At 50.3% G+C, this 27,792-nt stretch overlaps 1 protein-coding gene across 1 annotated transcript; it reads left to right on the top strand.

The window, feature by feature from the left end:
* The first annotated feature begins 4,773 nt into the window (after positions 1-4,773).
* On the top strand, positions 4,774-9,643 carry LOC143261649 (uncharacterized). The gene is made up of 3 exons (XM_076527940.1): positions 4,774-5,497; positions 6,554-6,622; positions 9,618-9,643. The coding sequence occupies exons 1-3, from the start codon at positions 5,308-5,310 to the stop codon at positions 9,641-9,643; spliced, it is 285 nt and encodes a 94-aa protein (XP_076384055.1). The 5' UTR covers positions 4,774-5,307.
* The last annotated feature ends 18,149 nt before the right edge of the window (positions 9,644-27,792 follow it).

Here is a 27,792-nt window from a genome sequence, read left to right as displayed (position 1 = left end):
ACCGCACCACGCCCAGGTATAGGCGGCGCACCATATTGCCCGGCCCCCCGAGATTGGCCAACAGGCGGCCTAACGCAGCCGCCGCCCTCTCAACTCGGGGGACGAGGCGGCCGAAATGCGCTCCGAACCTCCAGTGGCTGTCGAGGATCAGTCCGAGATACTTGATCTCAGACTTCACCCGACGCAGGCTTCTCCAACCCGGATCCACGATCCGGACGGTGGCCGCGACCGAGGCCGTCCAAACCAGACGGCCTCGGCCTTCTCCGGGGCCATCTTCAGCCCCAGATCGTGGATCCTCGCGACGACGGCTGCCACCGCAACCTCCGCTCGTCGGATGGTCCTCTCGAAGGTGTCCCCGACGGTGACCACCAACGTGTCGTCTGCATAGCAGACAAGGGTGGCACCGTCGGGCAGGGAGGCCTTCTCCAGGACCGCGTTATACCCCAGGTCCCACAGGAGTGGTCCTAGCACGGACCCCTGTGGGACCCCGCAGTCCACCTCCCTTCGAATCATCCCGTACCGGCCCGGGTATTCTACCCACCTGTCCCGCAGGTAGGCCCCGATCACCCGCCTCAGATAGGGAGGCACCTGATGCTCAACCAGGGCCTCCCTAATGGCGGACCAGGGCAGGGTGTTGAAGGCATTGACGATGTCAATGGTCACCGCCAAGCACACCCCGCCTCGTGCCACGGCATTGTCCGAGAGGGACTTAAGACGATCGATTGCGTCGATCGTCGACCGTCCCTTCCGGAAGCCGAACTGGCAGTCCGCCAGATCGGGGCCATCGCGGGACAGGTGCCTGGCGAGGCGGGCGGCAATGATCTTCTCAAAGATCTTGCCCACCTCGTCCAGGAGACAACCCGGGAACACCCCGGACCTCAGGAGCCCGGAGTAGAGGCTTCTTAGCCTCTCGCCCAGGACGCTCATGGCAAGCAACCAGACCCGGCCGGGGATACCGTCCGGCCCCGGGGCAGTATTCTTGCCCCGGAGCCATTTAACTACCCCGGCCATTTCCTCCGGGGCGACCTCCAGATCCGGGGACCACTCATGTCCCTCTAGCTGAGGGACAGGCCGGGACGCCTCCCCGCTGACGGCGAATAGCGCGTCCACGACCCGTCCGAGCATCCTCGGATCCAGGCTCTCCGTCACAGGGGGCGCCCAGGGACGTAATCGTCCCATCGTCATTTTGTATGGGCGCCCCCATGGGTCTCGGTTTAAGGTACCGAGAAGGTCGCGCCAGGCCTGGCTCTTCGCCTGCCTGATGGCCAGCTGCAGGGCGACCACCTTCTCCCTGTATCGCCCATACAGCTGGATAGCCAGCTCCACGTCGGAACGTCGTCGTCGACGGGCGCGGGCGTACAGTCGTCGCGCGCGGACGCACTCTGTACAACCACTCTGTACGACCACCAGTACACCGCCTTCCTCGGGAGACCCTGGCCCGGGGCATGGAGACGTCGCAAATCGACGTCATTGCGCCCCGGAACCAATGGGCCTCCCTTGTCCCGTCGACTGGCTCGGCCGGTGTTGCCGGCCAGTCCACGACGTGGGCTGCCGCCATCAGAGCGTCCTGGTCGAGGCGCTTCAGCGCCCACCGCGGCTGAGGCGATCCCTCATCAGCGGGGCGACGTCGGGGCGTGGATGGGGCGGCGGAGAGGCCGAGAACAATGTACCTGTGGTCGGACAGCGTCTCGACCTCCTCCGCCACCCTCCACCCCGTAATACCGCGCGCGGCGGGGGGCGTTGCCCATGAAAGGTCAACGATGGACCCCCCATTGTGCCGCACGCACGTATGGACCGAGCCCGAGTTTAAAAGACGGAGCTCGAGTCTCGCCACCCAATCAAGCACCTCCCGGCCTCTCGGTTCTGTCCTGGGGGAACCCCAAGCTGTAGACTTGGCGTTGAAATCCCCCAGGACCAGCACCGGACGTGGCTGGCAGCGGGAGACGCATCTCCCCACCACGTCCAGATACTGCTCGAATTCCTCGAGGGACAATCTCGGAGGTGCGTAGATCGCCACAACCGCGGTGCCGCCCCAGTCAACGTCCAGGTATCCCCGGCCGCGCTCGATAACGGAGCACGCCGGGGACCCCGGCCGGCCTCCCCATATGATAACGGCGGAGCTGCTCAGGTCCCCTATCTAATGTGGATGGTCGGGAATCCTGTACGGCACCGCCGCTACGGCCAACCCAGCACCCCGCTCGGCCATGAATTGCACAAGAAGGTCCTGTGCCCTGGCCGAGCGGTTCAGGTTGGCCTGTATTATAGGGCCCTTGGGCCCCATTATAGGCAGGCCTCAACATCCATCGCCGCCGCGGGAGCGGTGGCGTCTGGGATCTCTTTGGCCCCATCCGCCCCCGCGGGCGCGACGATGGCACCTTTTGGTGCCTCCTTCGGTTTGTTGGCCACGGTGGCCGCCGCCTTAGCCACCGTGGTCTTTCTTCCCCTGCTCCCTCTGCCGCTTCTCGCGCTGGCAGGACACGCCCGGCTACCGAGGCGGTGACCGGCTGGCTTGCCTACGCCCGCACAAAGCGGGCAATTTTGCTTTGCCATACAGCCGGTCACTTTGTGGTCCCGACTGCCGCATCCAAAGCAGCAGTCGGAACGATCCTCGGCCGCACTGCACCGCTGCCTAGTGTGGCCCAGGCCAAGGCAGCGATAGCACTGCAAGGGCCGGGCGCTGAGGGCCTCCACCGTCGCCTGGGTCCAGCCCACTGTCAGCTTGCCAGCGACCGCAACTTTGCGCGCGGCCGCAGCAGGGCACTGAACCCAGAGGGTGCCCAAACCAGAGGGGGAAGACCGGATTTCGCCGGTCCTCACATCCCCCCGGTCGCACCCTCCCACACGGGCGACAGCTGTGGCAACCTCCGCCGGCGTGGTCGAGTCGACCAGACCGCGCACCCTAAGGTCGGCCTTCTTTATTGGGCGCGCGACCTTCACGCCGGTTCCCGCCAGCGCGTCCGCCATCTTTGCGGCAAGGACAGTGGCCTTGGCAGCCCCATCTGCTCCGGGGACCTCCAAAATAATCCCCCCCATCACCGCCCTCCTGGGCTTCAATGAGGCGATGCCAATTTCTGCCAGGTCTATTTTGGACCTGGCAGTGGTCATTGCCTCGGCATAACTCATCGCCCCGCCAGCCGGTACCGTTATTGTAACGGCAGCCGTGCGGGGCAGACGCGGCGGCAGAGGAGCCCTCCTGGGGGCAGCCGGTGCCACCCGTTTGGCCGCCCTCCCGTTCGGAGCGGCCTTGGCAGCTGCCGCAGGTTTACCTGCGGCAGCCGCCTTTTTGGCCTTCCGGCCAACTACCTGGGACCACACCTTAGTTGGAGGTGTGGTGGAAGGCAGCGCAACCGCAGGGACGGCCCGCGGCTGAGCGGGCTGACTCTGGTCCGCCTTAGCGGCCCCCCCTTACCGCCACCATTTTTCCCCCCTTCCTGTTCGTCGGCAGTGGGGGGGCAGATGGCTCGGGTGCCACCGACTGCGGGCCCCGCACCCGCGGAACCAGCTCCCTCCTGAATGATGCCAGTTTGGCATCAATCAGAGAGCCGATCTGCGCCAGCAAGTCTGCTGGCGCAGCCGCGGGCGAGGGGAAGGACCTTCTCGTCCAGGGCATTTGGGCCCTCAGACATCGGCAACCGGCAGCTGCCCCGTGTCCCCCCCCCCAGGGGCCAGCGTCGGAGGCATCCCGGCCACAGCCGGCCCCGCCTCCACCGCATGACGGAGTCGGGCAACCTCCGCCCGCAACTCCGCCATCTGTTCTCTCAGGTGGGCGTTTTCCGCTTCCAACAGCCGGGTAGCGTTGGGAGCTGACCTAATTGCCAGCTCCTCAACGCCCACCCGGCTGTTCAGAGCCGCCGCACGCAGGGATCGGACCATGCTGGTCTTTAAACCCGTTGTTGCGGTAGAGATCATGGCCACATCGCCCAGGCTCTCCATAACCGCTGCCGCAACGTCCCGCGTCGGGCGGTTGCGGAAATCCGCAGCGACTTCCACTTCATCGGGAAGCGGATCGCCAGATCTCGCGGGCCTCGGCCCCGGGGCAACCGGGTCGAAGATGTCCGCGATAAGGCTTTTTTCAGCCTCAGCCTGTTTACGTTTGGCCTCGTGGAGGCCAACGCATTCCCTGGTCGTTGGTGGCCGGCCTCGTTTCCTCGTAGAGGTGCCCGGGACGCTCTGCGTCGAGTGATGGGAGGAGACAGAGAAGTCCGTCTCCTCCCCCGCATCGCAATCGCCAAGGCCCGCCGCAGGCCTCTTTGTGCCGCGTGTGGCAGAATGCCCCCGCGACACCGGCTCCACATATCTCTCGAGGCGCACGATAGCCTCGCACAGTTTTGTTTTTAAATGAATCCATAGCTGATCCCACGAGTGTGGTCGGAAAGGAAGTCACCCCGGGTAGAGCCGCCATACCCGGGGAAGGCTAATACGCCCGGGGGGTCGCCAGGTACCCCGGGGTTGTCCGCTAACGATTGGTGCACCCACCAACCATAGCTGGCGCTTACTCCAGCTACGCCCTCTTCACCGCGCAACACTGCTTGGGGCTAGGGATTTTTTAGAGAGGTTGTCATCCTCGCGGCCCGGCCGGCTAAGGCAAGACCCCCGTAAAACATGACCACAGGTTTACGGTATGTGTCCGAATTTAGTAGGCCCCTCACCTCAAGCCACTCCAGCTAGGTAGAACCTGCCAGGGAATAAATTTCCCGCTGGCACAGCCTTGAGGATCATTAGGGCACGAAGCCCCCCCACCACGACAAGGTAGCGGACACGGGGGGGCCTCCTCTATATCCCTTACACCTGTTTTAAATCAACAAGAACTGTTTAAATTATGGAAACAAAGGCACGACGATTACCTTAAATACGCTAGAATAACCATACAGACCAATAAGAATCGCTATAAAGCTGATCAGGACAAAAAAATTAGAATTCAAAGCTTGTACAACACTGGAGACATGGTACTACTGCATGACGACCATAAAAAAACAAACTCTCGCCCGAATGGACTGGGCCTTACCCTATAATTGAGACTAAAAAACCCAACTATCTGATAAAAATTAACCCTAACAAAACCCTATTAGTACACGGTAACCGATTAAAACCCTATCGTTTACCTTCCAGGCACTTGAAGGATTCAAAATAACACCACTCAATCACTCTCAAATAATCAGCGAAACAATTGAGAAAGTATTAGTTTATCATAGCGAAATAAAAATAAACATTGTTATTAACCCCTTAGAAATAAGAGAAGACTTAACTAAAGTAAAACGATTGTTAGAGTCTCTCAAAACTGATTGCAAAGAATGTAACAGCGCTCATATGAAATTGTTAAATGAAAAATTCAGACGTCTTAGTTATAAATTTACACGACTTAACAGCATACTCTATCGCCGATCTAAACGAGGAATACTGAACATCATAGGTTCTACATCAAAGGCCTTGTTTGGAACTTTAGATGAAGACGATCTTGTACTCATCAACCAAAATATTGATAAATTATTTGACGAAAATACTAAATGATCAAAAATAGTACAAAATCAAACTATTATGTTCAGGTCCATACTAAGCAGTAAGACGCTACCCCTATTTATTGAAAAACAACAAAATCTTAACCAACGACTCAACGATCAAATCGCACACCTCGACTACGTTATGCTTACCGAGATGATAATCTTAGATATTCAGGAAAACATAGACTCTTTACAAGAAACTATAACACTCGGAAAGAAAGGAATAATAAGACAAGATATAATCGAAACAAATCAATTTTTAGACGCTTACGGACACATTTTAAAAAAATATTTGCTTATATCACACATAACTCCTCTATTAGGAAACTTTCAGACTCTACTTGATATTAGCACACTTCAAATGATCATATTGAATAACAAAATTGTATACACTATTATCGTTCCACTACTAGAACGGACACACACGACGAATGGACACACACCAAACTTTATGCTATACCCTATAAACAAGGATCAACCTTCGTAGCTCCTCTTTTGAAACATGAACACACTCTACAATCCAAAGGACAATTTATCGCTGTTGACATAATATACATGGATCACTATTGTAGGAGTACTCCTCTCGTTAAAATCTGTAAAAAAACCCAACCCACACAACACACCGACTTTATGGACTGTAGAAAAACAGATTGCCCGTTCTCAGCCTTTCATGTACAGGATTTGACTTTCATTCCTATGTATGCCCCGAACACTTACATTATAATACCGGAAAACTCGCTTACTATAAATATATTATGTAAAGAGAACAGTAGAATCACATTAGAAAATCCTGTTAAAATCAGTAGCGACATTGATTGTACTCTTCTTTACAAAAATAATGTAATAAAACTCGGAGGTACCACCTATGAAACAGATTTTGTCTCACGTAATTACAGTATACCCGATTTTGCACTATCTCTAGACCTTGACAAATTAAATAGACTTCCCACTGTACCTAAGGTAACTCCAAATTTCAAGCAGTATGTAAATAGTTTAAATCATATAGAAAATGCTCTGATCTGAAGAAGTAATAGTATCCGTATTAACTTACTTAGGATACGCATCATTAGGACTAACACGTATATATTTACTATACAAAATAGGATTATTCGATTGTTTATCAAATTGTCTTACAAGAGTTATACCACAAACGTTATGTATTAAGATTTGCTGTCAAGAAAATGTACTAACCACAAGACCAACTCAGTACGAGACTGTAACATACACTCCAACACCAAGGGCATTACCAATAGAAATGAATAACCTCCCTGAGCTACCCATGGGATGGTCAACGGATCATAAAACCATCAGTCTCCCTGTCAACCGGAAAAAGCATTTCAAGATCAACCCACGACTTCCAGGAGTAAGTCAACTCCAATGACGAGGGTGTGAAACGAGGACTTCAACATCCAATCTCCGAACGGCTACATCATATCCCTCTGACTCATCCGATAACTTGTGAACAACAACATCGTATAACCTGACTCACCTATGACTTCGAACTTCAGACGACCACATCTCATCCCCTTGACTCAGCTTCCGACCTTTGCACCCAAACCCCTGTATAAAAGCCCTAGGAAACTAAATAAAGATACTCATTTTCACCCAGAAGCTCGTTGCGTTAACTTCGTCGAACTTATTAGCGTACGCGTACCATATAAGTGTCGTTTTCTAGTGTTGTGTTAATTTGTGTTGTGTCCCATGACACTCGCACAGCGTTCAAAAGATTCGTATCTCGCTCGCACCATCAACCAACGACGTTGTAATCATAACGAAGATTTTGTATATCACGCATATCATAGTTTTATATCTTGAATTTCGTGTTCCTAGTTAAATAATCGTTTCTTTAAATGTAAAACCGTTTCATACTGCATAATATACTTATTAAGTGGACAATATCATACTTAACAAAGTTAAGTATGAAGAAAATGTCGAAAGTTTGGTTTTTATTTTTTATAACATTGTTTCACCCCCACAAAAAGTCTGGCAAAGATTGCTGACAACATCAGAGATTGCTGCTTTTGACAATATCCTCCGATAGAATTGAAATGGCGAAGACAAGATTTGTCATTTCCGAAAAATTTGCAACTTTCCGATTTGTTTTTTCGTTCTTTATTTTTGGTAACCATATTTTACGATCGAAAAATCTGAAAAAATTCTGTAACATGTGACCTGTTATTCAAAATGGATCAAATCTTTTTCAAAATTTTAAAATGCCATCGTTCATCAGTTGGTAAATATAAACAAAACTTTGAAACTGTTTTAAATAATTATATTTAATTACATATTTTGAGGTTAGCAATCTGTTGTTAAGAAGTTAAAAAATTTTAGGTTAACAAATTAGTATTGAGATGTGCCGATTTATACATATTATGTTTGTTCTTATTTTAATCAGAAAAATCTTACAAACACATTTATGCAAATTTTATTTAAAAATAAACAAAAAGAAGGATGTTTTATCTTTGCATTATGTATTTTGTACCTATTGTCCCATATTCAAGCCTGGATTAGATTACGATCCATGTGACTCGTTCGACTTTGAATTTTTTCGGCATGCCAAGGGGAGCCCCCAACTCCCCTCAGTAGTAAGTGAGAAACTACCTAGAACTACCATGCCATAACCACACCAAACAAAAATTACGTGTTATAAGCAAAATGACCTATGCAAGCGTAATAAGTGGTACCACTCAAGAAGGAATTGAACGAATTTTCAAGAAACCAATCACATTTCGAGATAGTCGTATACAATCCTGTATGAGTGGAGAGTGTTCACAGTCGCGATAACGTGGGAATGATTGGTCTCGAATGTATTTAGAATGTTGATTGTTCGAATGTTGATTCAATTACGAATTATTTTAATCACGAGTGTAATTGAAATACACAATATAATATATATGTATGTATAATTATTTGTTGTTTGAAAGTTTAAATGAAAGAGAAAACAATTACTTATTAATTATTTGAAATAATAAAATTTGTTTATTAATTACGAATACGATTTCAATTGTTACTTATTAATTATCATTTAATGGTTAAGTATTTATTATTCATGCGGTATACCGTGTCCAATAAATAATAATTACGTCGTAGTTATTAATAATATTTTAATTTATTTATTAAGTACATTGTAATTCGTAATTAATGTAATTGAAATACTTAGTATTTTGTAATTATACTCCTATTGAATTACAAATCACCTTGTATTTTAATTAAATGGCGATCTCAATATCGAATTACATTGTAATTGAATTACTTTGTAATTATAATTCCTTGAGAAATTCAAATGTTCGCCAGATCCTTATCCTTAACCGATAAGGATTTGATGAATTGTCCGCAAAAGACCGCAATTTCTAAAAAGCATTCCATAAATCGCTCAAGTACTTTTCCAACTAAGGAAAATCCACTGTAGGTTGGTTCCTCAACTTTCTCAACTCAACTTCCAAAGCTATACAATTACGCTGAAAAGGTCGTGACGAAGAAAGAGAGTCCCGCACAGCGGTGTGGCGTGTCCACCGCGTGAACGTTATAATTTTGAACATTATAACTCTTTCACCCGCTAGACGCGCCACGTCGCTGTGCGGGACTCTCGCACATGCGTCGCTTGTCCTCACTCCTTGCGTAGCCTTTTTCGTGAACAGGTTGGTCGTAACATATAAATTCCTTACAAACAACAAATACATATATAGGAGTGTGGTGACATGAAACAAACGTCTGACTTGCAGAATGTCTTGTCGAGCACTGTCGTTCGAGTATGTTCAAGTAGACGCAAGTGTAGCGCGAGGCTACGCCTACTAACAATGCTGCATGCTCGATAATTTCAATCCCCGATTTACATGGATGGATCTCGATAGGAGTCATATAGTATTACATAAAAGTCATTGACGTACCATATCAGCCGCAAGTTTCGAATCGTTATCCCATTAAAAATAGTATGTCATTCCCATTCCTAATTAACCCGCACTTTTTTGCTAATTTTCCTTTCATATGTCAAAATTCAAGTGTTTACCCATTATTTCGTCTATAAACACTAATTCTCCGACTCAGAGAGAGATTTGCTTCGCAAATTCCACTCTCTTTGTTTTATTCACTTCACTGATGTACGGTTGCTTCCTCACAATTTTGCTTTTAAATTCTGCCCAATGTAATCTGAATCGTTCTTGTATGCATTTGATTTTTATTTCGTTCCTGGACTTTTGATACAATCTCAGACGCACTTATATCTGGCTTCTTTTTAATAATCCTAAGAATTTCATGTTTTTGTACTGTTAATTTTTTTGGTCTGCCACTCGGTGCAATATTCTTTCTTTTCTATATTTATTTACTAGGGTAAGTGGGTTATTTACTGTGTTTGTTCCGGCCGAATCGCGGACCGCGGGTCAACGCACGTTCGACATACGATGTACGCCGTCTCGCCGTTTTTGTCGAATAAACGGCGAGGCGGCAAGACAATAACACGATCGACGTGCGTTGGCCCGACCGTCAAACGCTCGCCTCGGCCGTTGTAAACACGCGGCGTTTTGCCTTAGGAGGCAATGACCCGGCCTTCGACGCCTGACGATGCTTCTCCTTGAACATCGGCCAGGTGTCTATATATACTTTTTTTTTTTTTTTTTTTTTTTTTTTGTTTAACGTGGGGGAAATCTGCTGGTCAGACACCCCCGTCCCGCCCGAAGGGCGGGGCGGGGGTAGTGCGGGGTTCGACCCGCTAAAACCCCCACGGCGGCCTAGGGCGCTGGCGAGTAGCGGGGGAGCTACGGGAACTCTCAAAGAACACAACCGCGGCTCCCCCTCGCCTGGCCGGCCACCAGGATGGAATGGCGGTGGCCGGCCGCGTCCCGGGGGGGAGATTTATACTCCCCCCATGAATCATCTTGCTTCGGCGGTGCGGGGGACCGCACCCCACACCGCCTCGTCACTCCCACTATGGGGAGGATAGCAATTAAACCAGTAATCTGGTACACCCGCCGCCCGCCTATTCTCATCTGCTCGGGGAGGGGGGCTCTAGGCGTGGGCGCACACGCCGCACCCCCCGCTCACGGCGACCCCGCTCGGCAGCCTCCTTCTGCAGCATCACCTCTTCGCAGAAGGCGATGGCTGCCGCCCATTTTCTCGGGCTCTCCAGCATGGCCCCAACTAAGCTGAAGAGAGCGAGGTCGCGACCAACTTCCCGTCTTAGGACTCGGCGCAGCACTGAAAAGGCGGGGCATACCTCCAATGTATGCTGCGCCGAGTCCTCCTCCGCGCCACAGTGGTGGCACACCGTCGTCGCTTCCCGACCGATGCGACACAGGTACACACCGAAGCAGCCATGCCCGGTGAACACCTGCGTCGCACGGTAGGTGAGCCTGCCAAACCGCCTCTCCCGCCACGAGGTGAAGTGCGGCAGGAGAGCCCCAGGGGCGCGCTCGCCGGCATGGGAACAAAGTTCCGCATGCCATCTGGCGAGCGCAAGTCCCCGAGCCTGGAGCTCGAAGCACTGGACCGCCTCCTGCTCCGGCGGGTCCCCCCGAGCCCGGCTAGCGATGCATATGCGCCTATAAACATAGGCGCGCATCGCCGCCTGCAGCTCGAAGGGAATTTCTCCCGCCAGAGCAAGCGCCGCCACGGTAGACGCGGTGCGGTAACCCCGTATGAGGCGAAGGGCCATTTGCCTCTGAAGCCGGCGCAACAACAAGGTGATGCGCCGGCTTGCCCTCGCGGACGGCGCCCAGATCGGGGCGCCGTACAAGGCCATGGACCGCACCACGCCTAAGTATAGGCGACGCACCATGTTATCCGGTCCCCCGAGATTGGGCAACAGGCGGCCGAGCGAGGCCGCCGCCCTCTCAACCCGGGGGACGAGGCGGCCGAAATGCGCCCCGAATCTCCAGTGGCTGTCGAGGATCAGTCCGAGATACTTGATCTCGGACTTCACCTCGACGCAGGCTCCTCCAACCCAGATCCACGATCCAGCCGGTGGCCGCGACCGAGGCCGTCCAAACCAGACGGCCTCGGCCTTCTCCGGGGCCATCTTCAGCCCCAGATCGTGGATCTTCGCGACGACGGCTGCCACCGCAACCTCCGCTCGTCGGATGGTCCTCTCGAAGGTGTCCCCGACGGTGACCACCAACGTGTCGTCCGCATAGCAGACAAGGGTGGCACCGTCGGGCAGGGAGGCCTTCTCCAGGACTGCGTTATATCCCAGGTCCCACAGGAGTGGTCCTAACACGGACCCCTGTGGGACCCCGCAGTCCACTTCCCTCCGTATCGTCCCGTATCGGCCCGGGTATTCCACCCACCTGTCCCGCAGGTAGGCCCCGATCACCCGCCTCAGATAGGGAGGCGCCTGGTGTTCAACCAGGGCCTCCCTAATGGCGGACCAGGGCAGGGTGTTGAATGCATTGACGATGTCGATCGACACCGCCAAGCACACCCCGCCCCGTGCCACGGCATTGTCCGAGAGGGACTTTAGACGGTCGATTGCGTCGACCGTCGATCGCCCCTCCCGGAAGCCGAACTGGCAGTCCGCCAGATCGGGGCCAACGCGGGACAGGTGCCTGGCGAGGCGGGCAGCAATAATCTTCTCAAAGATCTTGCCCACCTCGGCCAGGAGGCAAATGGGCCGGTACGCGGAGGGAGAATCCGCAGGCCTCCCATCCTTCCTTAAGAGGACCATCCGACTTCTCCTCCAGAGGTCCGGGAACACCCCGGACCTCAGGAGCCCGGAGAAGAGGCTTCTGAGCCTCCCGCCCAGGACGCTCATGGCAAGCAACCAGACCCGGCCGGGGATACCGTCCGGCCCCCGGGCAGTATTCTTGCCCCGAAGCCATTTGACTACCCCGGCCATTTCCTCCGGCGCGACCTCCAGATCCGGGGACCACTCATGTCCCTCTAGCTGAGGGACGGGCCGGGCGCCTCCCCGCTGACGGGGAATAGCGCGTCCACGACCCGTCCGAGTATCCCCGGATCCAGGCTTTCCGTCAGAGGGGGCGCCCAGGGACGTAAACGTCCCATCGCCATTTTGTATGGGCGCCCCCACGGATCTCGGTTCAGAGACCCGAGAAAGTCGCGCCAGGCCTGGCTCTTCGCCTGCCTGATGGCCAGCTGCAGGGCGACCACCTTCTCCCTGTATCGCCCATACAGCTGGATAGCCAGCTCCACATCGGAACGTCGTCGTCGACGGGCGCGGGCGTACTGGCGTCGCGCGCGGACGCACTCTGTGCGTAAATCCGCTATCGCGCGCGACCACCAGTACACCGCCTTCCTCGGGAAGACCCTGGCCCGGGGCATGGCGACGTCGCAAATCGACGTCATTGCACCCCGGAACCAATGGGCCTCCCTTGTCCCGTCGACTGGCCCGGCCGGTATTGCCGGCCAGGCCACGACGTGGGCTGCCGCCATCAGAGCGTCCTGGTCGAGGCGCTTCAGCGCCCACCGTGGCTGAGGCGATCCCTCATCAGCAGGGCGACGTTGGGGCGTCGATGGGGCGGCGGAGAGGCCGAGAACGATGTATCTGTGGTCGGACAGCGTCTCGACCTCCTCCGCCACCCTCCACCCCGTAATACGGCGCACGGCCGGGGGCGTTGCCCATGACAGGTCAACGATGGACCCCCCGTTATACCGCACGCACGTATGGACCGAGCCCGTGTTTAGAAGACAGAGCCCGAGTCCCGCCGCCCAATCAAGCACCTCCCGGCCCCTCGGGTCCGTCCTGGGGGAACCCCAAGCTGAAGACTTGGCGTTGAAGTCCCCCAGGACCAGCACCGGACGTGGCTGGCAGCGAGAGACGCATCTCCCCACCACGTCCAGATACTGTTCATACTCCTCGAGGGACCACCTCGGAGGTGCGTAGATCGCCACAACCACGGTGCCGCCCCAGTCAACGGCCAGGTATCCCCGGCCGCGCTCGATAACGGAGCACGCCGGGGACCCCGGCCGGCCTGCCCATATTATAACGACGGAGCCGTCCAAGTCCCCCATCCAATGTGGATGGTCGGGGACCCGGTACGGCTCCGCCGCTACGGCCAACCCGGCACCCCGCTCGGCCAGGAATTGCACAAAAAGGTCTTGTGCCCTGACCGAGCGGTTCAGGTTGGCCTGAATAATAGGGCCAGTAGGCCCCATTACTCCGACGCCTCAATCTCCATCGCCGCCGCGGGAGCGGTGGCGTCTGGGGTTTTTTCAGCCCCAACCGCCCCCGCGGGCGCGACGGTGGCATCCTTGGGTGCCGGATCTTTTGAATTAGTAGCTGCCACGGCGGCTGCCGCCTTGGCCGTCGTGGTTCCCCTCCCTCTGCCGCGTCTCGCGCTGGCAGGGCACGCCCGGCTGCCGAGGCGGTGGCCGGCCGGCTTGCCAGCACCCGCGCAAAGCGGGCACTTTGGCTGTTCAGTGCAGCCAGCCACCTTGTGGTCCTGACTGCCGCACCCAAAACAGCAGCCGGACCGATCCTCGGCTGCAGTGCACCGCTGCCTTGTGTGGCCTAAGCCAAAGCAGCGGTAGCACTGCAAGGGGCGGGCGCTGAGGGCCTCCACCGTCGCCTGGGTCCAGCCCACTGTCAGCTTGCCAGCGACCGCAACTTTGCGCGCGGCCGCAGCAGGGCACTGAACCCAGAGGGTGCCCAAACCAGAGGGGGAAGACCGGATTTCGCCGGTCCTCACATCCCCCCGGTCGCACCCTCCCACACGGGCGACAGCTGCGGCGACCTCCACCGGCGTGGTCGAGTCGACCAGGCCGCGCACCCTAAGGTCGGCCTTTTTTATTGGGCGCGCGACCTTCACGCCGGTCCCTGCCAGCGCGTCAGCCATCTTAGAGGCCAGGGCAGTGGCCTTGGCTGCTCCATCGGCTCCGGGGACCTCCAAAATTATTGCCCCCGTCACCGCTCTCCTGGGCTTCAGCGAGGCGATGCCAATTTCTGCCAGGTCTATTTTGGACCTGGCAGTGGCCATCGCCTCGGCGTAACTCATCGCCCCGCCGGCCGGTACCGTTAGAGTAACGGCAGCCGTGCGGGGCGGACGCGGCGGCAGGGGAGCCCTTTTTGGAGCAGCCGGTGCCACCCGCCTCGCCGCCTTCTGGTTCAAAGCAGCCTTGGCAGCTGCCGCAGGTTTATCTGCGGCAGCCGCCCTTTTGGCCTTCCGGCCAACTACTTTTGACCACACCTCAGTTGGAGGTGTGGTGGAGGGCGGCGCAACAGTGGGGGCGGGCTACAATTGCGTCGCCTTAGCGACCACAGTCCCTCCCCCACTGCCACCCTTTTTCTTTCCCCCCCTCCTGTCCATCGGCAGGGAGGGGGCGGACGGCACGAGTGCCGCCGATCGTGGGCCTCGCACCCGCTGGACCAGCTCCCTTCTGAACGATGCCAATTTGGCATCGATAAGGGAACCGATCTGTGCCAGCAAGTCGGCTGGCACAGCCGCGGGTGGGGGCGAGGACCCTCCTCGCCCAGGGGACTGGGGCCCCCGTGCGCCGACAACCGGCAGCAACCCCTTGCCCCCCCCCCCAGGGGGCAGCGGCGGAGCCATCCCGGCAACAGCCGGCCCCGCCTCCACCGCTTGACGGAGTCGGGCGACTTCCGCCCGCAACTCCGCCAATTGCTCTCGCAGTTGAGCATTTTCGGCTTCCAACAGCCGGGTGGCGCTGGGAGCCGACCGAACTGCCAGCTCCGCTACGCCCACCCGGCTGTTCAGGGCCGCCGTCCGGAGGGACCGCACCGCACTGGCCTTCAGTCCCGTCGCAGCGCTGGAGATTCTGGCCACGTCGCCCAGGCACTCCATCACTGCTGCCGCAACGTCACGCGTCGGGCGGCCCCGGAAATCCGCAGCGACCTCAACCTCGTCCGGAAGCGGGTCGCTTGTTCTCTCAGGCCTCGGCCCCGGGGCAGCCGGGTCGAAAATGCCCGCTATGAGGCTTCTTTCAGCCTCAGCCTGTCTACGTTTGGCCTCTTGGAGGCCAACGTATTGCCCGGTCGTCGGTGGCCGGCCCCGTTTCCTCGTGGAGGTGCCCGGGACGTTCTGCGACGAGTGATGGGAGGAGACGGAGAAGTCCGACTCCTCCCCCCCGTCGCAGTCGCCAGGGCCCTCCGCAGGCCTCTTTGTGCCGCGTGTGGCAGAATGCCTCCGCGACACCGGCTCTACAAATCGCTCTAGGCGCACGACTGGGTCGCACGCCTCTCCCTCTCTCTCGTTACCCCCCTCCCCGGTTGTTGTTGAAAAAATAGACTCCATACTTATTCCCACGAGTGTGGTCGGAAAGGAGGTCACCCCGGGTAGAGCCGCCATACCCGGGGAAGGCTAATACGCCCGGGGGGTCGCCAGGTACCCCGGGGTTGTCCGCTAAAGATTGGTGCACCCACCAACCATAGCTGGCGCTTACTCCAGCTACGCCCTCTTCACCGCGCAACGCTGCTTGGGGCTAGGGATTTTTTAGAGAGGTTGTCATCCTCGCGGTCCGGCCGGTTAAGGCAAGACCCCCGTTCCTGTAAAACATGACCACAGGTTTACGGTATGTGTCCGACTTTAGTTGGCCCCTCACCTCAAGCCACTCCGGCTAGGTAGAACCTGCCAGGGAATAAAATCCCCGCCGGCACAGCCTTGAGGATCATTGGGGCACGAAGCCCCCCCACCACGACAAGGTAGCGGACACGGGGGGGTGTCTATATATATACTGCCGCAAATTTGATAACGGGGGATTTTTGGTAGACAACGTTATCGCTTATAGACCAGTATTATTCAGCGCCCATGCGCCCATACGAAGCTGTGCTTCCATTTCATAGTCTCAGTGAAGCCGTGCTTCACTTCGTAACAAATTCGTAGCCGTGCTGCAATTTATACGTCGAACGGAGCCGTGCTCCAAGAATTGTAAACGAGGACTGCGGAGTCCAACAAATAAATCGTTGTCGTCTCCTCACGACTTCCGGCGGTTATTTTGTGCCGTGCGCAACAGTGTTCATTAAAGTGTCGTCCTAAGTTTTCGACAAATTAAATGGTTTTCTTAACCCTTATCGCAATTCTTAAAATATTTAAAATATATGTTGATTAGTGGTGTGCGTGAACTCGGGATTTCCCGAAACCCGATGCTTGGAACGGGATGAAAAGATGTGTATCGGGTCGGGACGAGATCGGGACGACAATATTCAAGATTCCTGAAAACATTCGATTTCCTATGCTACCAATTATTACAAAACGACACATCGCCGTACCTAGTACAAAATTGACTAGCGAAAAGATGTTTTCAACAATTGGAAATATCGTTGCAATCGAGAGAATCAAGCTATTACATACTGTCATACGTAGAGAATTTTAAATCAAACTATACATATCTTACTTTTCTGGTTTGATAAAAAATATAAAATTTTGCAAAATAAACTGCAACAATGGAAATCAAAAATTTTTAACTAGGACCGTATTAAAAAAAAAAGACGCTCTCCCAGTATTTTAAGAAGTCCTAAACATTTTCGGAAAACTCGAAAGTTTCAAGATCCCGTCCTGATCCGTACTCGCACACCTCTAACATTGATGTCTATTATATAATATACATACACAAATTTTATGATAACCGAAATATATAAAGAACACAAAATAATTAACAAAATCTAATATAAAAATCAGTTTTCGATCGAATTACTGCGCTCTTAAAAAATGAAAAGATAATTACTATGTGTCAGTAACTGAGCCTTTTCTAATTACCATGTGCCAATTTCTGATCACTCATCTAGTTACCGTGTGTCGATTTCTGTGCACTGATCTAATTAGATCTAATTTGATGTAATCAGTTCTAGGTAAATACTAAACTTCGAAAATTGTATGAGCTTTAGGTATCATAACTTATTATACATGTTTCAGTACTTGCAATATTATTTTAAAAAAGGAAAGAAAATTACGTGCAGTGTCCATACATTTCACAGACCAAGAAATTAACGTTAAATGCAATACGCAGTTTGTCATAAGAGGGCTCTGTAATCACAACGCACGCATAAAAAAAGACATGAAAACTTAAAACAAGACGTAAATGTATCTAGGCAGTGGATTATTTATTATTTTTCTGTAATTTTGTCGAGTTTTATAGATATAATAGTTTATTCTTTTGTTTTGGAAAGCATGATTTTTGTATCTTTTTCGTCTTTATTTGCAACCTGATTCATAGGGCAAAATGACGTCAAACCATTATTAGAAATTTAAGAAGCTAGTTTCCGCATTTCATAAATCTTAGGATGTTAAACTTTTGATTCGGTTGTGAAAATTACAGGTGAAGGGAACTAGTCAAATAAAATGGTTTTCGTTCTGTGACACTATGTTTCCTGAAGCATTCTGTTATATATCTTGAATATATTAGATCAATTGAGAATAAACATAAGAAATTATCGTAAGATCGGCAGTACCCCAAAGTAGCCATGTTGCAGTAACGAGGACAATCGTTTCCGACTTCAAAATGTCGCGGCCACTTAACATGTAAGCGACTTTTTAGTCGACATTTCGAGCTCTACATTTAATTATTGTACAATGCACTGAAACACTTGACTGAGCATTCATCGCAGGTAGCTGTTAGGATAGCTGTTAAAGTGATAAGGTACCCTGCGAGTTATTGACCTAAAAATATAAAATGTCTGTTAAATATGAGTTACCTAGAATCATATGATACAGCCACCATTAACTGCTATTGTAAAAAAATACTTAGTACCTAGAACTGTCGTAATGGGAACGTCAACTTCTGCCAATGAAATTCTTATTCAATGAAGAACGGCTCCATTCCATTCGTAAAGTGATACATTCAAAAATAGCATATCAGTCATCCCTTTCACAATACATACCTGGTTTGTGAGAAATAATATCCACAGCCTGTCTGTAATTTAAATGTCTACAAGCGAAAAATAGTTTATCAAGAAACTTATAAGAAACAGGAATGCCTTGCAGCGACACACGGTCGGCGATCAAATATCCATTCGAACTGTCTGCTTTCAGATGTCATGGATTAGGTGAGAAATATCTTCCCTGATGTTTATAAGCCTGGAAATGACTTTATTCTTTTACTATTTTCACGTGTACAGCAAACTTCGCCGATGAAAACGTCGCCAGCCGTGTACCGATACGGAATTATAGTCGTCGATTGTCAACAACTATAAAAACAAGTCGTGAGGATTAGCCTAGCTTCCGATGTAGCTGAGTAGAATCCATTCTTCTTTTAGTTTAATAGCGAGGTTAGGACCTCGTCATCCGGTCTGGTAACGGTCAGATGTAGTTCAGAACAACACTTTTCCGTCAGCCCGGCCGTCTTACGGTGAGGCCATGTCTGTGGACCGTACTGATCTGTTGGTGTGAGTTTTACGATGTAACCGCGGTGACGTTTGTATAAATGGACCTCAAAGGTCGTTACGTTACCTTTCATTTGGTATCCTTACGGGCATTCTTACACTATTGTTTCAGATGCATCGTAATCGGCTGATATTGGGTAACGAGACCGGCGATACCGATGCTGCAACGAAGCATCCCGGAGGATCGAGAGCTTCCGAAATATTGAACCGAAAGAAACAGAACGTCGCGATCATTCTCCAGCATTCCAGGAACGTGTCCAGGAAGAAATAAAAGAAGATCGCGGAGACACCGCAGATATGTATCAGTTTCGATCGTGAATGTACACATGACCATTGTACCATTTTTATATCTTTACATTTTTACATTTTTATTAAATTATTTCGTCATTAAAGTTATACTTCGAATACGCCCATCCCAATCCTACAAATACTCTGGCGGACAAAATGATAAGGAACCTCAATATTTCTGAGCATGAACACCTATTTGTTCATATACATGGAAAATGAATACACGTCACAATATGGTAGTATTTTTGACGTAATACATGAAGAAATGAAATAAAGTGAAATTTTGTGTGGACGAAATGATAAGGCACTTTAAATATGAAACAAAAATGCTTTGACGTTGTTCCCGTTTTGACCGGTGGTCAAGCTGGAAAATGAGGCCAACTCCGGGATTTTACAGGCTCCTAGGCAGACCATCCGACATAATGCATGATATTCGGGAATTCGATTCATGACGCAGGAAAATTAGTTCGGGTAGAGTGCCAGGCGAGCCCACCTGAGACGCATTCGATCAGCCTATCTTTCGGACATCCGATCCCTTTTACCTGCGCTATCATGTACGCCGTTATAATTGTACATGCATTCGATCACGTACGCCACAATGACAAAAGGTATAAAAGAGTAATAAAACAGTCGTTCATTGGTAATCAAGCATAATACATTTCTTACCTTACTTATTAGCTCTGTATTATTACGCCACGGCTAACATACGTAAATTACTGAATAAAACCGCGCAAGTAACATGCAAATACGAGGGCATAATTCGCTGATCACAGTACAATACACGTGTGCCAATAATTAGGCCAGTATCCTCCCCCTCCCCTATATGTACTTCGTTTATGCTAAAGTAGCTACTACCATTTGGGACCAATTGTTTTTTTCCACCTTGTGCCATCCACGTAGACCGAGAATTTTTCTCATCAAGTATACTTAAAACCATTTATTTGTTGATCGCGTCTGCGATTCTGTAATAAAGACTCGACGTATTTACATGTATTTAATCGTTTATTTAGGTTCAACCATTCCGACTAACAGTCTCCCATTCTGGGATAGTTCCAGCCCCGAACAGAAATGAATAACACATGGAAGGGATGAAGCTGGGTTATGTTAGAGGAGGAGGAAACACAAATTTTTTGAAAAGATGATTATTTATTGTATAATAAGGATGACGAAGAATTATGACAGAGGAAGAAAATTGTAACTTTGTTTTTAAAAATTAATTATTTAATTATTTATTTTTATTGGGATTATGGCTTGGATTATTTATTTACTGTACAAAGTTTTACTAAAACTTTTATTATAATTTTTATTTTAAAGAAGATATATGTACGTTATGCACGAACGACTGATCGCCCAATTTCAACTAACAAACTGCGACTGAATATCGTCCCCGTATATACCTTTTTGATGTGATCCTCTCCACCAATTAAAGACGGTCATTTATCGCGTTTTACATTGTATGCTACCGCTGGTGTGCTCTAACGACACCGGCGATAATGGGTGTGTATCGCGGTGTGTATTTATAAGTTACAGTTTATATTATCGCCTGTGCTCGCTTAAGAAACCGGCGCAATGAAATATGATAATTTCGAACTTCAGTCCCAAGTAAAGTATAAATTAATTTTTGTCCGAGGCTACAGTTACTTTTTCAACAATTTTAGATTACAACTATTACTACTACTACTACTATTGGTTGTCCTTTTAATAAATATATGTACTATTAACTCTGAATACACTTGGTAATGATATAATGAGTAAAAGAAAAGTGATAATAATAGAGTACACCTATATCGGCCATGAATTGAATTTTGATGAAATCGAATCGATTATGAATTGGGTACGAGGTGTGAAATCCAATCGAATAAAAAAATGGATCGTGTGCTACGAATTAGTTCGCGGTCAATTAGTATAACAACAATCCACCACCGCCCCTGATAGATCCGCATTTTTTAAAAATTGCTACGCAATACATCGTTCTTTTCTAGCACATGTTTATATATTTTGCATGTTTGTATTTTTTCAGAAGTAAACAAGCTGTAGGAACAAAAATGATGCGCAACGCAGGAGTCGACGAAATGAAGATTATGCAAGAAATGCTCGAAAAATCTCAAACCCATATTCATTGTCAGAAAGCATTTCATCATCGAGGCAGGGATGCAGAAGAAATCACGTGCACGATCCATCATCGCCGAAGGATTCAACATTGTGGACTTACGGTCCGTGGTCGAACAAGCTTAGTGATAGGATATTACTCACGAACGTTTGCGTGTTCCACCGGTTTAAGGAGCTCAGGATTAACAACAACAATGTGCGTCCCGACATTTCACCGGGACGTTCGAGCGACTTAAATGAGTTGCGAGCTAAGATATCTTGACGCAGTATTGGAACCTAATACTTTAGAAGAGACATTGTCAATTAAACAATATCAAGACCATTCGATTCGTGGATTAAGAAATAGATTGGAAACAAGCGAGGAAAAACATTATGAATTAAGGGACGGTTAGTTTATAGGAAAATAGAAAAATTAATAATGATAAATTGTTATTTTACGTACCCGCGTGTTTAGAAAATAATATTATTAGGCTAATGACAATATATATATTATATAAATATATATAAATATATATAAATTATTAGGCTCATGACAATTTGGGGCATGTAAGTATTGACAAAGTCATCGATGACATAAGACAAATATACTGGTTTCCGGAAATGCGACAAAAGATTAAACAATATATTAACAATTGTTTGAAATGTATTGAATTTTAGCTAATTAGTGGTAGACAGGAGAGGTTTTTGCATAGTTTACCTAAAGGTGACCTACCATTTCAGACAATTCATGTGGATCATTACGGAGAAGTGTGGAAAAGGTTTTATATATGTTTTGGCAGTAGTGGATGGGTTTACACCAAATTCGTTAGAGTGTTTGCTTGTAGATCGACAAGATCTGCAGAAGTGATTCGAAATTTGACAGAGTTTGAAATGAAACATTGTGTCAGATTTTTCGAAAACTAAAACGATACCGCATTGTGAATAAGTTTAAGTTTGTGTGTGTTTGTATGCGTATTTGTTGCATTCCGTAAGACTTATTTTTATTATTTCTTATTTACGTTTTGTGTAATATGAATTGTATATTTTTTAAGATCTAACTCTTGGAAATAAAGTTGTGATTCTTTGGTGACCATGGATGGTCATTCTATAGTTCAGGATTGGCCGAACTGTAGAATGAATCGTGTTAGCTGTGAGATGCGATCGATAAGAAGATTGTTTAATACATTACGATGTTTATGCGAGCCGAGCCTTTGTGAAATAAACAATTTAAAACTTCGACTCAGAATAATAAATTTGCCGATTCATTTCCTACAGTATCATGATACAAATGTCGAGCGACCAGATCTGGGATGAGATCCTGACTACAGGAATCCTTCCCAACTCCCCAATAGTTCAAGAAACCGAGCTAACAACAAAACTATATCAGTCACCTCCTACGAAAATGCCAAACGAGAATACGCCCCAACCAAGGACCAAGCCATAATACTGCATGCTGTAGATGGTATTACCGTCAGGGACTATGCATTAGCCATAAGAAAAATAATAGGCCCCAGATCTATAAAATACATATCGAGAATTTCAAACAGTAGGGTATGCACATACCTAGATAACAAAGAAACTGTCAGCAACATAACAGCAATATTTAAATCAATTACCATCAGCAACACAAATATTGAAATCCGTCCTATGATTTCGCCGACCCAACGTATCGAGCTGTCAAATGTAGCATCGATCATCCCAAATTCAGTAATTGAAAATGCATTTAGAACCAATAACATCAAACTCTGCTCAAGAATAACCGACCTGAGAGCAGAGATATCTGACCCTAAATTTGTGCAGCTTCAGACGTCAAGTATACGTCGATATCGACGTCCTGAACAAATTTCCAAGCACATTCTTAATTAATTTTGACGATACCCTACACAGAATTTGTGCCTCTACTGACAAACAGATTTGCTTATTATACAAAAGAATATGCGCAATAAATAAACAAAATTTATGTTTCTACTAACTATAAGACGTGCTTTATTATATGAGATAACTATTGATTCAATAATACTATCATAAATAATAAAAGGGAGTAATAATTTTTATAATAATATCGTGTCCGAATATTAATGCGAGTCACTGTACTTGAAAGCAGTAATCACAGACCCAGATTTTGCAAACATATTAAGTTTCAGAAGAAGACAAGTCTACAAACTTGTTTATAACAAGTCTCTGAATATTCACCACTTCAGAGAAACAGATCTGCTTCAATTGTAATCAATCAAGCTATAAGCAATGTCCTAACAATACAAACACGAACGAAAACAGTTCCCAAACCGATCCGAATATAAATCCCCTCCCCCCGCATTAACGTATCAATCATCAATGATATATTCATATCGGTCAACGTATTGTCGAATATCAAGAAGGCAGGACAAATACAATACAGATACATTGTTCTCGGCCTCTCCGCCGCCCCATCGACGCCCCTCAGCCGCGGTGGGCGCTGAAGCGCCTCGACCAGGACGCTCTGATGGCGGCAGCCCACGTCGTGGCCTGGCCGGCAACATCGGCCGGGCCAGTCGACGGGACAAGGGAGGCCCATTGGTTCCGGGGCGTAATGACGTCGATTTGCGACGTCGCCATGCCCCGGGCCAGGGCCTTCCCGAGGAAGGCGGTGTACTGGTGGTCGCGCGCGATAGCGGATTTACGCACAGAGTGCGTCCGCGCGTGACGCCAGTACGCCCGCGCCCGTCGACGACGACGTTCCGACGTGGAGCTGGCTATCCAGCTGTATGGGCGATACAGGGAGAAGGTGGTCGCCCTGCAGCTGGCCATCAGGCAGGCGAAGAGCCAGGCCTGGCGCGACTTTCTCGGGTCTCTGAACCGAGATCCGTGGGGGCGCCCATACAAAATGGCGATGGGACGTTTACGTCCCTGGGCGTCCCCTCTGACGGAAAGCCTGGATCCGGGGATGCTCGGACGGGTCGTGGACGCGCTATTCCCCGTCAGCGGGGAGGCGTCCCGGCCCGTCCCTCAGCTAGAGGGACATGAGTGGTCCCCGGATCTGGAGGTCGCGCCGGAGGAAATGGCCGGGGTAGTCAAATGGCTTCGGGGCAAGAATACTGCCCCGGGGCCGGACGGTATCCCCGGCCGGGTCTGGTTGCTTGCCATGAGCGTCCTGGGCGGGAGGCTCAGAAGCCTCTTCTCCGGGCTCCTGAGGTCCGGGGTGTTCCCGGACCTCTGGAGGAGAAGTCGGATGGTCCTCTTAAGGAAGGATGGGAGGCCTGCGGATTCTCCCTCCGCGTACCGGCCCATTTGCCTCCTGGACGAGGTGGGCAAGATCTTTGAGAAGATCATTGCTGCCCGCCTCGCCAGGCACCTGTCCCGCGTCGGCCCCGATCTGGCGGACTGCCAGTTCGGCTTCCGGGAGGGGCGATCGACGGTCGACGCAATCGACCGTCTAAAGTCCCTCTCGGACAATGCCGTGGCACGGGGCGGGGTGTGCTTGGCGGTGTCGATCGACATCGCCCTGGTTGAACACCAGGTGCCTCCCTATCTGAGGCGGGTGATCGGGGCCTACCTGCGGGACAGGTGGGTGGAATACCCGAGCCGGTACGGGACGATACGGAGGGAAGTGGACTGCGGGGTCCCACAGGGGTCCGTGTTAGGACCACTCCTGTGGGACCTGGGATATAACGCAGTCCTGGAGAAGGCCTCCCTGCCCGACGGTGCCACCCTTGTCTGCTATGCGGACGACACGTTGGTGGTCACCGTCGGGGACACCTTCGAGAGGACCATCCGACGAGCGGAGGTTGCGGTGGCAGCCGTCGTCGCGAAGATCCACGATCTGGGGCTGAAGATGGCCCCGGAGAAGGCCGAGGCCGTCTGGTTTGGACGGCCTCGGTCGCGGCCACCGGCCGGATCGTGGATCTGGGTTGGAGGAGCCTGCGTCGAGGTGAAGTCCGATATCAAGTATCTCGGACTGATCCTCGACAGCCACTGGAGATTCGGGGCGCATTTCGGCCGCCTCGTCCCCCGGGTTGAGAGGGCGGCGGCCTCGCTCGGCCGCCTGTTGCCCAATCTCGGGGGACCGGATAATATGGTGCGTCGCCTATACCTAGGCGTGGTGCGGTCCATGGCCTTGTACGGCGCCCCGATCTGGGCGCCGTCCGCGAGGGCAAGCCGGCGCATCACCTTGTTGTTGCGCCGGCTTCAGAGGCAAATGGCCCTTCGCCTCATACGGGGTTACCGCACCGCGTCTACCGTGGCGGCGCTTGCTCTGGCGGGAGAAATTCCCTTCGAGCTGCAGGCGGCGATGCGCGCCTATGTTTATAGGCGCATATGCATCGCTGGCCGGGCTCGGGGGGACCCGCCGGAGCAGGAGGCGGTCCAGTGCTTCGAGCTCCAGGCTCGGGGACTTGCGCTCGCCAGATGGCATGCGGAACTTTGTTCCCATGCCGGCGAGCGCGCCCCTGGGGCTCTCCTGCCGCACTTCACCTCGTGGCGGGAGAGGCGGTTTGGCAGGCTCACCTACCGTGCGACGCAGGTGTTCACCGGGCATGGCTGCTTCGGTGTGTACCTGTGTCGCATCGGTCGGGAAGCGACGACGGTGTGCCACCACTGTGGCGCGGAGGAGGACTCGGCGCAGCATACATTGGAGGTATGCCCCGCCTTTTCAGTGCTGCGCCGAGTCCTAAGACGGGAAGTTGGTCGCGACCTCGCTCTCTCCAGCTTAGTTGGGGCCATGCTGGAGAGCCCGAGAAAATGGGCGGCAGCCATCGCCTTCTGCGAAGAGGTGATGCTGCAGAAGGAGGCTGCCGAGCGGGGTCGCCGTGAGCGGGGGGTGCGGCGTGTGCGCCCACGCCTAGAGCCCCCCTCCCCGAGCAGATGAGAATAGGCGGGCGGCGGGTGTACCAGATTACTGGTTTAATTGCTATCCTCCCCATAGTGGGAGTGACGAGGAGGTGTGGGGTGCGGTCCCCCGCACCGCCGAAGCAAGATGATTCATGGGGGGAGTATAAATCTCCCCACCGGGACGCGGCCGGCCACCGCCATTCCATCCTGGTGGCCGGCCAGGCGCGGGGGAGCCGCGGTTGTGTTCTTTGAGAGTTCCCGTAGCTCCCCCGCTACTCGCCAGCGCCCTAGGCCGCCGTGGGGGTTTTAGCGGGTCGAACCCCGCACTACCCCCTCCCCGCCCTTCGGGCGGGACGGGGGTGTCTGACCAGCAGATTTCCCCCACGTTAAACAAAAAAAAAAAAAAAAAAAAAAAGGACAAATACAATGGAAATAGAGACAGAAGAATCCAACACAAACAAAACGGAGAATAAGAGACCGCTATCTATAACATCAGAAGAAAGCCATATCAACCCAATAAAATTAGCGACTTGAATTTCAAGATCTCTGCTCCAATAACATTAAAAAAAGATTAATGAAACGAACAGAACCACCCTTTTGCAACACGTGCAACCAAACTATCTACTCTACCAACCACGCCCTTTTCGAATGCAGAAAATACGAAATATCAAGACAAAAATACAAGATACTACCCGTCGTAAAATTCCTAAAGGAAACCAACATCTACCAAGAAATAAAAACAAGAAACAGGACAATAAACCGTCGCTAATGACATGAAGGTCGATGCGACGTTAAACCTGAAAAAAAGATTCTTGGTCTTTTCCACAACAGTTTTCTTGTACAAATTCGTTGTATATTATCATCGCTTATCAAAAATGAATATCACGAGTCAGGCTCGCTAACGAGAGTTAGTCGCGATTCTTATAATTGTTGTTCCAAAGCAGTTTAGTTATTAAAATGTAAGAAATCCCTACAAAATTCAAAATACAAAAGTGTTACATAAAAGCAATGATAACGAATCCAGTGATAGTAACGTGTTTGCGCCAATCACAAAGCGTGTAAGGCGTATGATTATAGTTGGGAGTAGTGAAGAGAAAGGTACGACAATCATGGATTTGCCAGAAAGTAAAAAACACACCAATAGTTTGGAAGTATTCTGAACATCATGGAATAAAAGCGTCTATTTTAAATAATTTAAGCGAGAATCCAACAATGTTAGACCTATTTTTTATTACATTTGATAACAAGTTTCGGGAAATGCTGACCATGAAAACAAATCGCTTCGCACATCAGACAATTCACGACGAGCGAAAAGACGGCATGTGGACGACACTTGGTATCCTGTTATCTTAGATGAAATAAAGGCCCATTATGCACTGTGAATTTTGATGGGTCAAGTGAAAAAAATCAAATATTTAACTGTATTGAACTAGAAGAGCTGTAGTAGAAACGCCAATATTTAGACAAACGATGCCTTTTAAGAGATTTCGGCAAATTTCGAGATTTTTACATTTCTCTGATAATGAAACTGCTGATAGTAATGACCGACTTCGAAAGATAAAAGCTATCATCAACCTTTGGAATGAAAAATTTAAAGAAATTTACACACCCAATGAATATGTCAGTATAGACGAATCCTTAATGAAATATAAAGAGCGTTTAGCGTACAAACAATTCAATCCATCCAAAAGAGCCTGATTTGTATTAAAAATTTACAAATTGTACGAGGCAAGTACCGGTTTCTGTCACGGATTTAAAATATATACTGGCCAGTACAAAATTGATCGAAGTGATAGTGCGTTAGAGAACGTTGTGATAGAGCTACCAACA

Source organism: Megalopta genalis, unplaced genomic scaffold (genome assembly GCF_051020955.1).
Source record: "Megalopta genalis isolate 19385.01 unplaced genomic scaffold, iyMegGena1_principal scaffold0060, whole genome shotgun sequence".
NCBI classification, from domain to species: domain Eukaryota; kingdom Metazoa; phylum Arthropoda; class Insecta; order Hymenoptera; family Halictidae; genus Megalopta; species Megalopta genalis.
Note: the sequence above shows the minus strand (reverse complement) of the source record. Positions and strands in the feature narration are given on the sequence as shown.

Bases quoted from the DNA above. Each gene is read 5' to 3' on its own strand.
- LOC143261649 (XM_076527940.1), top strand. From the start codon at position 5,308: ATGAAATTGTTAAATGAAAAATTCAGACGTCTTAGTTATAAATTTACA. The intron at 5,498-6,553 runs ATACTAAATGAT...TAACTTACTTAG, and splicing joins TGATAAATTATTTGACGAAA to GATACGCATCATTAGGACTA. The intron at 6,623-9,617 runs ATTGTCTTACAA...TTCCTCACAATT, and splicing joins ATTATTCGATTGTTTATCAA to TTGCTTTTAAATTCTGCCCA.